This window comes from Myotis nattereri (genome assembly GCF_964212035.1).
Source record: "Myotis nattereri genome assembly, chromosome: 2".
NCBI classification, from domain to species: Eukaryota; Metazoa; Chordata; class Mammalia; order Chiroptera; family Vespertilionidae; genus Myotis; species Myotis nattereri.
Window position 1 is genome coordinate 120,978,963 of NC_138076.1, and position 13,485 is coordinate 120,992,447.

At 40.0% G+C, this 13,485-nt stretch overlaps 1 protein-coding gene across 1 annotated transcript in view; it reads right to left on the reverse strand.

The window, feature by feature from the left end:
• The window catches only part of ERC1 (ELKS/RAB6-interacting/CAST family member 1), a 443,495-nt gene that overhangs the window by 415,497 nt on the left and 14,513 nt on the right, over positions 1-13,485 (reverse strand). Inside the window, exon 2 of the mRNA XM_081083645.1 lies at positions 5,199-6,023. Within this exon, the coding sequence (XP_080939771.1) occupies positions 5,199-5,867 (669 nt within the window). The 5' untranslated portion in view covers positions 5,868-6,023. The remainder of the gene's footprint in view (positions 1-5,198; positions 6,024-13,485) is intronic.

Consider the following 13,485-nt stretch of genomic DNA (forward strand, 5'->3'; position numbering starts at 1 on the left):
TACAGTCTCCTATCTACCTACTCCAGGACTTCTGTGAGGATCAAATGAGATGAAGCATGTGAAAACACTTCACAAACATTTGGTTGAACTGTAAAATGTTTCCACCTGGCTATAAAGCAAGTTGGGCTCCTGGGCTGAAGAAACTCCAAGGAGGCTAGTAGCTAGGGAAAGGAAGCTGAGCGTTGCTACATGACATCATTGCCTGGCACCTACAGCGACCATTTCCGAGCTGGGCTGGGCTGTAGGCCACATTTTGCACCATGCAGTCTTGGCAGCATTGGCTGCAATTTGGTGGGGTGTCACTCCGGGGTGGTGGCAGGGCCTGTGTCCCACTTGGGGGAAGCCGAGTGTTGCTTTGTGGAGCCAGGTCCCCGGTGCTGTTTATTGTTAAATGGCCTGTCGCTAGGGAGAGGAAGCCGGGAGTTGCTACATGACGTCATTACCCGGCACCCACAGCCACCGTTTCTGGGCTGTGGGCCACATTTTGCACCATGGGGTCTCAGCAGCATTGGCTGCCATTTGGTGGGCTATCACTCTGAGGTGGTGGTGAGGCCTGTGTCCCACTTGGGGGAACCCAAGTATTGCTTTGTGAGCGCATGGTGCGCGGTGTCGTTTCTCTGTAAATGGCTAGTGCACATCACAGCAACACCTGCACTGAGCATCTGCCCCCTGGTGGTCAGTGCATATCACAGCAGCCAGTCAGACACTTAGCATATTAGCCTTTTATATATTTAGACTAGAGGCCTGGTGCACGACTTTAGTGCACTGGAGGTGGGGAGGGGGGTTTCTCAGCCCAGCCTGTGCCCTCTCCCAGTCCTGGACCCCTCGGGGGATGTCCAACTGCCAGCTTAGTGGGCCCGCAGTGAGCCTAAGTCAGCAGTTGGACATCCCCCAAAGGGTCCTTAGCACTGCTGCGGAGGCAAGAGAAGCTCCCACCACCACCACTGGTTTCGCCAGCCGTGAGCCTAGCTTCTGGCTGAGCAGCACTCCCCCTGTGGGAGCGCACTGACCACCAGGTAGCATCTCCTGCATTGAGCATCTGCCCCATGGTGATCAGTGCACATCATAGCGACTGGCCATTCTGCTGTTCAGTCGATTTGCATATTAGGGTTTTATTATATAGGATAGTACTGGAGGTCCTAGCAACAGTGAACAGACAAGAAGAAAACATAAAAGGCATCCAAATTGGAAAGGAGTAAGTAAAACTGTCATTATTTGCAGATGACATGATATTGTACACAGAAAACCACAAGGACTCCACTAAAAAAAGGTAAATTTAATAAAGGATTTTGGAAATGTAGCAAGATACAAAATTAACATCTAGATATCAGTGGCATTCTTAGACACCAATAATGAACTCTCAGAAAGAGAAACAACAAAACAATCCCATTTACCATTGTAACAAAAAAAGTGAAATAGGAATACATTTAAGTAAGGAGGTAAAAGACTTGTACTCAAAAACTATAGGGCACTGAAAAAACAGATAGAGGAAGATATAAACAAGTGGAAGAATATACCATGTTCATGGATTGGTAGAATCAACATCATTAAAATGTCCATACTACCCAACACAATCTACAGATTCAATGTAATCCCTATTAAAATACCAATAGCATATTTCACAGACCTAAAACCAACACTCCAAAAATTTATATAGAACCAAATAAGACCCCAAATAGCTGCAGAAATCTTGAGAAAGAAGAACACAGTTGGAGGAATCACAATACTAGATTTCAAGCTATACTACAAAGCCACCATAATCAAAACAGCCTGGTACTGGCAGAAAAAAAAAAAGGCATACAGATCAATGGAACAGTATAGAAACCGCAGAAATCAACCCAAGCCATTACGCTCAATTAATATCTGACAAAGGAAACAAGAGCATACAATGGAGTAAAGACAATCTCTACAATAAATGGTGTTGGGATAATTGGACAGCTACATGTGAAAAAAATGAAACTAGACCACGAACTTACACCATACATAAGAATAAAGTAAAAATGGATAAAAGATTTAAATGTAAGTTGTGAAACCATAAAAATCCTTGAAGAAAACAAAGGTAGCAAAATATCACACATCTCATGTAACAAAATTTTCACTAACACAACACCTAGTGCAAGAAAAACAAGAGAAAAAAATAAACAAATGGGACTACATCAACATAAAAAGCTTCTGCACAGCCCTAGCTGGTTTGGCTCAGTGGTAGAGTGTCAGCCTGTGGACTGAAGAGTCCCGATTTCCATTCTGGTAAAGGGCACATGCCCAGGTTATGGGCTCAATCCCCAGTAGGGGTCATGCAGGAGGCAGCCTACAAATGATTCTCTGTCATCATTGATATTTCTCTATCTCTCTCCCTCTACTTTCCCCTCTGAAATCAATAAAAAGCTTCTGTACAGCAAAAGAAAACAACATCAAAATGAAAAGGGAACCCACTGTATGGGAGAACATATTTGCCAATGACCATCTGATAAGGGGTTAATATTCAATATGTATAAAATACTTGAACAAATCAACAAAAGGAAAACAATCCAATAAAAAAAAATGGGCAGAAGAACTAAATAGACACTTAACCTATAGCAGACATACAAATGGCCAAGAGACATATGGAAAAATTTTCAACGTCACTAATTATCACAGAGATGCAAATTTAAATGACAATGAGCTACCACCTCACACCTGTCAGAATGGCTGCCATCAATAAATCAACAAACAACAAGTGCTAGCTAGGATGGGGAGAAAAAGGAACCCTAGTACACTGCTGGTGGGAATGCAGACTGGTATAACCACTATAGAAATCCGTATGGAATCACTTCAAAAAATCAAAAATGGAACTGCCATTTGACCCAGTGATCCCACTTCTAGGAATATATCCTAAGAAGATTAAAACACCAATCAGAAAGAACATATGCACCATTATGTTTATAGCAGTGCTATTTACAATAGCTAAGGTCTGAAAACAGCCCAAATGCCCATCAGTAGATGAATAGATAAAAAAGCTGTGGTACATCTACACCATGGAATACTATGTAGTCGTATAAAAGAAGAATCTCTTAACCTTTGAAACAGCATGGAGGGACCTGGAGAGTATTATGCTAAGCAAAATAAGCCAGTCAGAGAAAGACAAGTATCATATGATCTCACTCATATGTGGAATCTAATGAACAAAATAAACTAAATATGAAGATTTTTATTTAAATCTCTGCTGTTAGGTAAATTAGCAGGTACAGGCACAATAGTATACAGGCATTAAAAACGATGATTTAGATATCTACACTAATAAAAGAGAAACATGCAAATGATGTCACTCCACTACACCCACCAGCCAATCACGATGAGTACGCAAATTAACCCAACAAAGATGGCGGTTCATTTGCATATGCAGGCACGGAGTGAAGACTGAAGACGACTGAAGATGACTGAAGACTGAAGACGGAAGATGCTTGGCTTCTCCGCTGCAGCCGGAGCGGAGAAGCCAAGCCTCGCTGTTGCGGCCAGACCAAAGGCCTGGGTCCCGGGTGCCATAGGAAAACCGGTGCCAGCAGCCAGGGGAAGGAAGGCCTATTGCACGAATCTTCGTGCAACGGGCCTCTAGTATATCATAAGACTTTAATATACAGTATAACACCTATAATATTCCCTTCATGTAAAATTTGTATGTGTATATGCACAGAGATAGTTCATTAGAGAGAAACATAAAAATGTTAACAGTGTGCCCTAACCGGTTTGGTTCAGCGGATGGAGCGTCGGCCTGTGGACTAAAGGGTCCCAGGTTCGATTCCAGTCAAGGGCATGTACCTTGGTTGTGAGCACATCCCCAGTAGGGGGTGTGCAAGAGGCAGCTTATGGATGTTTCTCTCTCATCGATGTTTCTAACTCTCTATCCCTCTCCCTTCCTCTCTGTAAAAAAATCAATAGAAAATATATTAAAAAAATGTTAACAGTGTAGCTATGGCCACTGTGGCTCAGTTGGTTGGAGCATCATCCTGTGTACCAAAGGGTAGTAGCAGTAGCTTTGATTCCTGGTCACAGCACATAACCAGGCTGTGGATTCAATCCCAGGTTGGGGTGTGTGTGGAAGGCAACCAATTAATATTTCTCTCTCACATCGATGTTTATCTCTCTCCTCCTCCCATCTCTCTTCTTTCCTCTCCCTCTCATATCAATTTAAAAAAACACACACACATACCCTTGGGTGAGGACTAAAAAAATAAAAGTTCTAAATATATTTTCAACATAAACTATAATTAAGATTTTAACTGCTGCAGTTTGAATATGACTTGTCCACATCTTTGTGGTCATATACCAATGAATGCAAAATGGCTATGGCCAAAACATTAACTACAACTTGGAAGAGGGCAGAAAATTAATAAATGAATGTTTCATATATCTAAGTAGAGGCCCAGTGCACGACATTCATGCACTGGTGGGGGAGGAAGGGTCCCTCAACCCGGCCTGCGCCCTCTCGCAGTCCAGAACCCCTCGGGGGATGTCCGAATGCTGGCTTAGGCCCACTCCCCACAGACATCCCCCAAGGAGTCCTTAGCACTGCCACAAAGGCGAGGCAGGAGAGGCTTCCACCACCACCGCTGGGTTTGCCAGCCGTGAGCCCAGCTTCTAGCTGAGCAGCGCTCCCCCTGTGGGAGTGCACTTACCACCAGGGGGCAGCACTTACCACCAGGGGGCAGCTCCTGCGTTGAGCATCTGCCCCCTGGTGATCAGTGTGCGTCATAGCGACCGGTCGTTCTGCCGATTTGCTTATTAGCCTTTTATTATATAGGATAAGACAGCACTTAACTTAGCTCTTAAACTGCAAAGCCCATAATTATGCCTCGTTATATTTATTTTCTAGAAGCACAATCACACCAAGTTGTCTTTCTTCCACCTTAAATTTGTTAAAGAACTAAAAAAAGATTACATAAGCATCCTTAAGTTAAACTATCACGAATGTCCACAGAAAGAACTGCTCCTCATTATTCCCAAGAGGACATGACAACCAAAAAAATAAAAAGTAATCAAGGCAAAGGACCAAACCTGGGAAAAGCCAAGAAACAGAGAATAGAAAATATTAAATTAAATAATAATCAGGAAGATAAATGTACCAAGAAGGGAAAAACCTAAGAAAGGAAAAAAGAATGGTTAATTTCACTTATATGCATGAATTTAGACAGTAAAAGCAAACATACGGAAAAAAAACTAACCTGGTTTTCCTCCTGCACAACTCTATACTGTTCCTTCCAAACAGTGATTTTGGAAGCTTCATCTTTTCTGAGGGCTCGCTCTTTCTTCAGCTCTGGGCTCCAGAAGGTCTTGATGCTATTCATTGAAGAACTTAATTTGCTCTCCTTTACTTCCACATCCTTCCGCAAGAGATCATTTTCCCTTAATACTTCCTTCAGCTGTGTCTGCAGATCCATGATTGTGTTATCTCTTGCCTGACGAAGTGAGTGAGGAACAGTAGATGCCATACTCACAGGAGGGAGGTGATGCTCTCCAAATGCTATGGTGTCACTAGCAACCCCACCACTAGCTATATTAGGGCTACTGCCCATAGCAGTCATCCTAACACCATAAGGCAGACGTCCCCCAGAACGGCCAAGTGTCATAGTGCTTTTAGGTGTTTCTGAACCCACATTTTCATGGTCGCTTAGGTACATAGGGCCAGATGTGGCATAAGCAGCATTTAAGGACTGGATATTCTCCATTGAAAGGGTTTTCCCACTGCCACCTCCAACACTGCTTCCAGAACTCCCTCCTGTACTATTGGTTCGACGATGGCCCAAGCGAGGGGAACGTGGAAGCCTAGGTGAACGCCCAGGGCTCTGGTTGCTCGGTTCCACCTTCCCAACTGAGCGAGCACTTCCATACATGACTGCAAGATGAATTTATGTACCAGGAAAGGTATAAAGCAGAGAGCAAAATATATAACTCCGTGAGGTTTCTCTATGGCTGTAAGTTTGCTTAAGGCAAATCAGAAATAACAGGTCCTCAGCTGTCCAGTCTTGAAGAAATATCTTACACCATATCTGTAATGAGAAGATAACACAGTAAATCCTCCAATAATAAGCATTTCCCTTCTAAGAAACACTTCATTACCCCCACTTGAGGAAGCTCTCCCTTCTATCCTCTATTTACAGCACAATTTATTTCATAGTAAACATAATTCTATAAATATTTCACATTTCCCAAAAACTAAATATTGAAACCATACCAAGCAAATGAAAAAGTGATTGCCAAAGAAAAAACTATTTGAAGATATGATTTTCTAACTGGAAACCCAAGAGTATAAAATGAAAAGTTATTAGGACTAATAATAAAACCCAACAAGTTTGTCAGACACAAGATTAATATATAAATAGCAATACTTTCTTGCACATTAGTAATAGTAACTAGAAAATATAATTTTTTAAAAGTTCATTCACAATAGTAACCATAAAAACACTTTTTGATATAAATCTAACAAAAAAAGCACGTGTTGTTTTTTTTTTAAATTACAAAGCATTACTGAAACAACACCTGAAAAAAAGGAAAGATATCCATGTTCATGGATAAGAACACAAACACTGTAAAGGTGGTCAGTTCTTCCCCAACTACTTCAAATTCCAATGAAAATCTCTACAAGATTCTTAACATAACTCTAAAGTTGATTCTAAAATTCAAATAGAAAAGTAGAGATACAAGAATAACCAAACAACCTGAAATAAAAGAAAAAGAAGGAATATGTCCCCTAAATAGCAAGATAAATTACAGGCCCAGGATGCTCTGTTTGCAATCCAAAAATCCAAAATGTCTGAAAAGTGTTTGTTTTTTTATTTTTTGTTTTTAAATATATTTTATTGATTTTTTACAGAGAGGAAGGGAGAGAGATAGAGAGTTAGAAACATCGATCAGCTGCTCCTGCACATCTCCCACCGGGGATGTGCCCGCAACCCAGTACATGCCCCTGACCGGAATCGAACCTGGGACCCTTCAGTCTGCAAGCCGACGCTCTATCCACTGGGCCAAACTGGTTCCGGCAAAATGTCTGAAAAGTGTTTTGTTTTTTTCTTTTTAACTCACTTAGGAGCAAAACCTGACCTGATCTAAGGTCACTTATTTTTTATATGCATCTCACTTACTGTGATTATTCATACACTTCACTGAGAAAATAATATGTAGTACTTACAGGATACTGCATAATGCCCATTGGATACTACTGGGGGAAAATATAGATTCTAATATCACATCTGAACCCCAAGGATTTCTCATAAAGACTTATAGCCTTTTAAAGCTATACAAATTAAAAATGTATAATACTGGTCCACAAATAGTCTAAATTATATATGTGAGTTTAGTATATGCTTAAAGTAACATTTTATTTATTTATTTATTTATTTATTTATTTATTTTTAATATATTTTTATTGATTTCAGAGAGGAAGGGAGAGGGAGAGAAAGAAACATCAATGATGAGAGAGAATCATTGATCAGCTGTCTCCTGCTCGCCCCCTACTGGGGATCGAGCCCACAACCCGGGCATGTGCCCTTGACCAGAATCGAACCCAGGACCCTTCAGTCCACAGGCTGATGCTCTATCCCTGAGCCAAACCAGCTAGGACCTAAAAGTAACATTTCAAAACAGTAAGGAAAGGACAAACATCCAATAATGGAATCTAAACAAATGGTACTCTTGAAAAAAAATAAATCACATCCCTACTTCACACAGTACACAGAAACAAATTGTATATATCTTAAAAATATACATTTGAGCCCAGCCGGTGTGGCTCAGTGGTTGTATGAACCAGGAGGTCACGATTCGATTCCTGGTGGGGGCACACGTCCAGATTGCAGGATCAGTCACCAGTGAGGGGCATGTAGGAGGCAGCCAATCAATGATTCTCTCTGATCATGGATGTCTCTCTCTCTCCCTCTCCCTTCCTCTTTGAAATCAATAGGAATATATTTTAAATATATATATATATATATATATATATGTGTGTGTGTGTGTGTATATATATATATATATATATATATATATATATATACATACATACACAAACACACACATTTGAAAACTACTAAAAGTGTTAGAAGGAAACAGGATAATATCCTATAAACTTAAGTTAAAGTAAGTGTTCTTAAATAAGAAACAAAAAGCAAAAACCATTTTTTAAAAAGCTAATACATTTAAATTATATCAAACAGACAAAGTATACTCCAAAAATCACTACAAGCAAAATTAAAAGGAAAACCCGAAACTAGGTGAAAAAAATATATCTAACATATGTATAAAAGATCTGTATACAAAATATATAAAGAACCAGGCCAGGAGTGGCTCAGCTCTTGAGTATAGACCCAGGAACCAAGAGGTCACCGGTTCGATTCCCCAGTTGGGGCACATGCCCAGGTTGCGGGCTCAATCCCCAGTGTGGGGCTTGCAGGAGGCAGCTGATCAATGATTCTCTTTCATCATTGATGTTCCTATCTCTCCCTCTTTCTTCCTCTCTGAAGTCAATAAAAATATATTTAAATACATATATATATGTATATACACACAATTTAAATATTAAAACATATTTAAATCATATATATAATTCCTACATGGGAAATGCCAAATTTGAGACAGCAACAATTAGAGGGGAAGGGAATATATTGTAAAGGGAGGTTGGGTGAGAGGGGAATGCTTGTGGAGGCTTTAGTTTCACCTGTAAAATGTTATATTCACACTACAATAAAGCTTTAATTTTTTAAAAAAAAATGAAAATATAGTCATATCCTACAAGTATAAAATAAATTTTTAAAACACAAAGTCAGATCAGGAAACCAAGATGGCGGCATAGGTAAACACAGGAAATTGCTGCCTCGCACAACCACTTCAAAAATACAACTAAAAGACAAAACAGACATCATACAGAACCACAGGAAGGCTGGCTGAGTGGAAATTCTACAACTAGAAGGAAAGAGAAAAGCACAGTGAGACTCAGAGGCGGTGGGGAAGTAAAGTGCAGAGGTACGGAGGCTCGAGCGTGAGGGGAAAGAGGCCTGAAACAGAGGACGCCGGTGTCTTTAGCAATCGGGAGGGAGGCACAAGCTCCCGATGGCCCTGACTCCAGTTCCAGGTGAGTCTCTGGGGACCCAGACTCATACGGGGAGAAACTGGACTGTCTGGCATCGGGCGGAACTCAAGGGCGGCTTTCTCTCAGAGGTGCTTACAGTGATTACCGGGACACTGAGACCCGGGACCTCTTGGGGCAGGACTGAGGATCAGCCATAGCTGTTTGCTCCGCCCTGTTGAGGCTTTTGCATATGAATGGGCTGGCCCTTTGAGAACTAAAATTACCTAACAAACTGCAGCTGGGTCAGAAAGACCCAGAACATCCAAAAGAAGGCCCAACAGCAGCTTGCATTGCTTCACAGCTGGGCCTCATCTGGGCACCTCCAAAACCCAAACAAGGAAGAGGAACCTGCAGATCTCTCCATAGATCCTGCTGGGTAGCCTCAGGCAGAGGCTAAATTAGCACCTCCTTAGATCCAAGAGTCAGTGTACCCAGTGGTCAGATTGGGACCATCCAGATTACAACTCCTCAGATCCATAAGGGACACACTCAGGGGGCAGACTCAGTGACCACCAAAGCCCCACTGAAGCAAGTCTTGCCCCAGAAGGGTGTCTTCAGCACAGAAGTTCTCCCACTGTAGACCCAGCTGACTCTCACAGGCAATTGGCCTGGAGGTCAATTCCTCCCAGTGATACCTACAACAATCAAGGCTTTACTACAACAAGACAGTGCACACAGCCCACAAAGGGGTGCACCAAGAGTGTCCACCCCAGGTAATTGGGGAGGCTAAGCCACTGGGCCCTATAGGACACCTAGCACCGAAAGCCACTCTATTGACACAGCGAAGCATAAAAAAATGCAGAGACAAAGAAACAGGACACAAATGACAGAAATGGAGGAAAGCAAACTACTGGATATAGAGTTCAAAACCACACTTTTAAGGTTTTTCAAGAATTTTCTAGAAACTGCCGATAAATTTAGTGAGACCCTCAAGGATATGAAAAAGGACCAACTAAAAATTAAGCATACACTGACTGAAATAAAGAATAATATACAGAGATCCAACAGAAGACAAGAGGATCCCAAGAATCAAGTCAAAGATTTGAAATACGAAGAAGTAAAAAACACCCAACCAGAAAAGAAAAAAGAATCCACAAATATCAAGATAGTGTAAGGAGCCTCTGGGACAACTTTGAGCGTCCCAACATCTGAATTATAGGGGTGCCAGAAGAAGAAAGAGAGCAAGATTTTGAAAACCTATTTGAAGAAATAATGACAGAAAACTTCTCCTACCTGGTGAAAGAAATAGATTTACAAGTCCAGGAAGTGCAGAGAACCCCAAACAAAAGGAATCCAAAGAGGACCACACCAAGACACATCATAATTAAAATGCCAAGGGCAAAAGACAAAGAGAATCTTAAAAGCAGCAAGAGAAAGAAAGTCAGTTACCTACAAGGGAGTACCCATACGACTGTCAGCTGATTTCTCAACAGAAACTATGCAGGCCAGAAGGGAGTGGCAAGAAATATTCAAAGTGATGAATAGCAAGAACCTACAACCAAGATTACTTTACCCAGCAAAGCTATCATTCAGAATTGAAGGTCAGATAAAGAGCTTCACAGATAAGAAAAAGCTAAAGGAGTTCATCACCACCAAACCAGGATTATATGAAATGCTGAAAGGTATTCTTTAAGAAGAGGAAGAAGAAGAAAAAGGTAAAGATAAAAATTATGAACAACAAATATATATCTATCAACAAGTGAATCTAAAAATTAAGTGAATAAAAAATCTGATGAACAGAATAAACTAGTGAATATAATAGAATCAGGGGCATAGAAGGGGAGTGGACTGTCAATTCTCTGGGGGAAAAGGATGTGGGGGGTGCGGGAAGCGACTGGACAAAAATCGTACACCTATGGATGAGGACAGTGGGGGTTGTAAGGGCAAAGGGTGGGATGGGAACCAGGTCGAGGGGAGCTATGGGGGGAAAAAAGAGGAACAACTGTAATGATCTGAACAATAAAGATTTAATTAGGAAAATAAAAGATAATCTACTTCAAAGCCTCCAAAGGGAAGCAGGAAAATGCTGCTGAGACAAAAGAGAAAAGCATAGAAGGGGAAGAGGCACAGCTGTTGAGGTCAATTCTTTGCAGTTAGCATTTTCTTTTAATATATTTTTATTGATTTAAGAGAGGACAAGAGAGGGAGAAACATCAATGATGAGAGAGAATTACTGATTGGCTGCCTCCCTACATGCCCTCCCACCAGGGATGGAGCCCACAACCCGGGCATGTGCCCTTGACTGGAATCAAACTTGGGACACTTCAGTCTGCAGGCTGATGCTCTATCCACTGAGCCAAACCAGCCAGCGCCGTTTTAGTATTTTAACATCTAAACCCTACTTCCCATATTCATTATCAAATAAATCTCCATGAGGTCTTAAAATAAAACAACAAAACTGAGTTCACACCTGGCCACTACTACATATTCATACTACAAGCTTGTCAGCTATATCAGGAAAACCATAAAAAGAAGAAGACTAGAAAATTCCAGACTCATTTTTCCATACAAGAAAAGCATTGGTCTCAATACCTATATACACACTGAGAGAAAACACCAGCCAGCCTGGCCTGACCCCACAGGCACCCATATATATCCACTCAGAATCCTGGAGTATTTATGGGTGCCTACATATAAAAATACTTCCACATACAACAATTGCATGTTAAAAGGCTAACTCTTCCCACAAATAGTTACAAGCATAACATGCAACTGCAATCAGCAGTCTCTCACTCCTTCCTCACAGATTAGAAGGAGAATAATAGCTGTCTACAACTCAAGTCTCCAAAGGAATACCAAATATTCATAAATCAAACAGAAGTAGAAAATCCTTTAATGGCAACGTAGTAATCTACTTCAAATTAATTACAATTGGATAGGTTGACAAAGATGTGCTATGACATATTTATAAGGTTAACTAAAAATATAATACATCAGCCATTAGCTATTTAAAGCATTATATGTGAAATTCTGACCTAAATCTCAAAATTACTACTCCTATATGCTGTGATGGGTTATACTAATACTAAGTAGCATTTATTATCATAAAATTAGTTGAATATTTTAAAACACTGTATTTCAACATTTTAAAAGATTCTGTTCATTTTAAAGGGTTATAAATGTCACTAGGGGCAAGAAATATGCTCCTACCTTAGGCACTCTATGAAAAGATTAACAATTGTAATTCCATTCAAGTACAGTTTGACAGAATCTATCAAATAAATTTTAAATGTGCAAACCCCTCTGACCTCGAAGCCTCACTTTTAAAATTATCCTCTATAAGACATATTTCACAAGTTCAAGAATATACATGCAATGATGTTCGATTATTGTATTATTTGTACCAGAAAAAAAGAGAAAGACCCATGCCGTAGCATGGTTCAGTGGTTGAGCATCGATCTATGAACCAGGAGGTCATGGTTCAATTCCTGGTCAGGACAGAGCTACACAAGGCGTTTGGGTATATCCATGTAAAGAGTTGTGGTATAAAAAAAATCCTTGGTAGACTTTATTTTGAGAAGCATGGTAACAGGTAGGAAAATAAGGGACTCGTGATCAATGAGAAAGAAATTGTGATTTTTAATGGCTCTGCAAATTCTTTTTCTGAGCCTTTTTCTCAAGTCCCATCTTGCCCATTCTATCTGGCAATCTGCTATTCCTCAAATGTTTTGGAGGATATAAGAAATAATTATAATGCTTCCACCCCTCATCTCCTGACCCCCTATGCATTGTATACCTAGTGTGTGGTGGGAAATCTTGCTGTCTTCACAATATTTCCCATATGCTCACTAAGTTCAAAAATAACATTATACATTTTACATCTGTATTATTATAAATTATGAAAATATTGCTGCCTTTAGGACCAACAGATAGGTGGGATGTTATGTGCCAAGAACAGTTGGTGGTGGCAGGTGGAAATGCTGTGTTGAGAATGATTTTGAGACCAGGTCCAAAAGGAAGAAATGCTCACCTTAAATTCCAGTGGCTTTTCTCTTTTGTTTCTGTTTAAATTTTTTAAACATTTTTCTTTTGAAAAAATATCATATACCCATTTGGAAAATTTTGACAACTTTTAAGAAGAAATTAAACACATTTCCTCCCATTCCTTTCTTATATATGTATATTTGCAAAGTCAAGAGTATGTTAAATGTATATCTACTTTCATTTACTGTATTACAAACATTTTTTGTCAGGCATGGATTGTAAATATATTTTTGTAGGCAATGTTAAATCATAAAAATTTCACTTAAACATTTCTCTGTTGAATTATACTAATAAAGCTGGTATGTCATAATTCATAATATAGCTGTTTTTTCTATATTTTAGATCATTTTAGTATATTGGTTTCCTGTTTATAGAATTATTGGATCAAAAATATGTTTTTAAGACCTTTA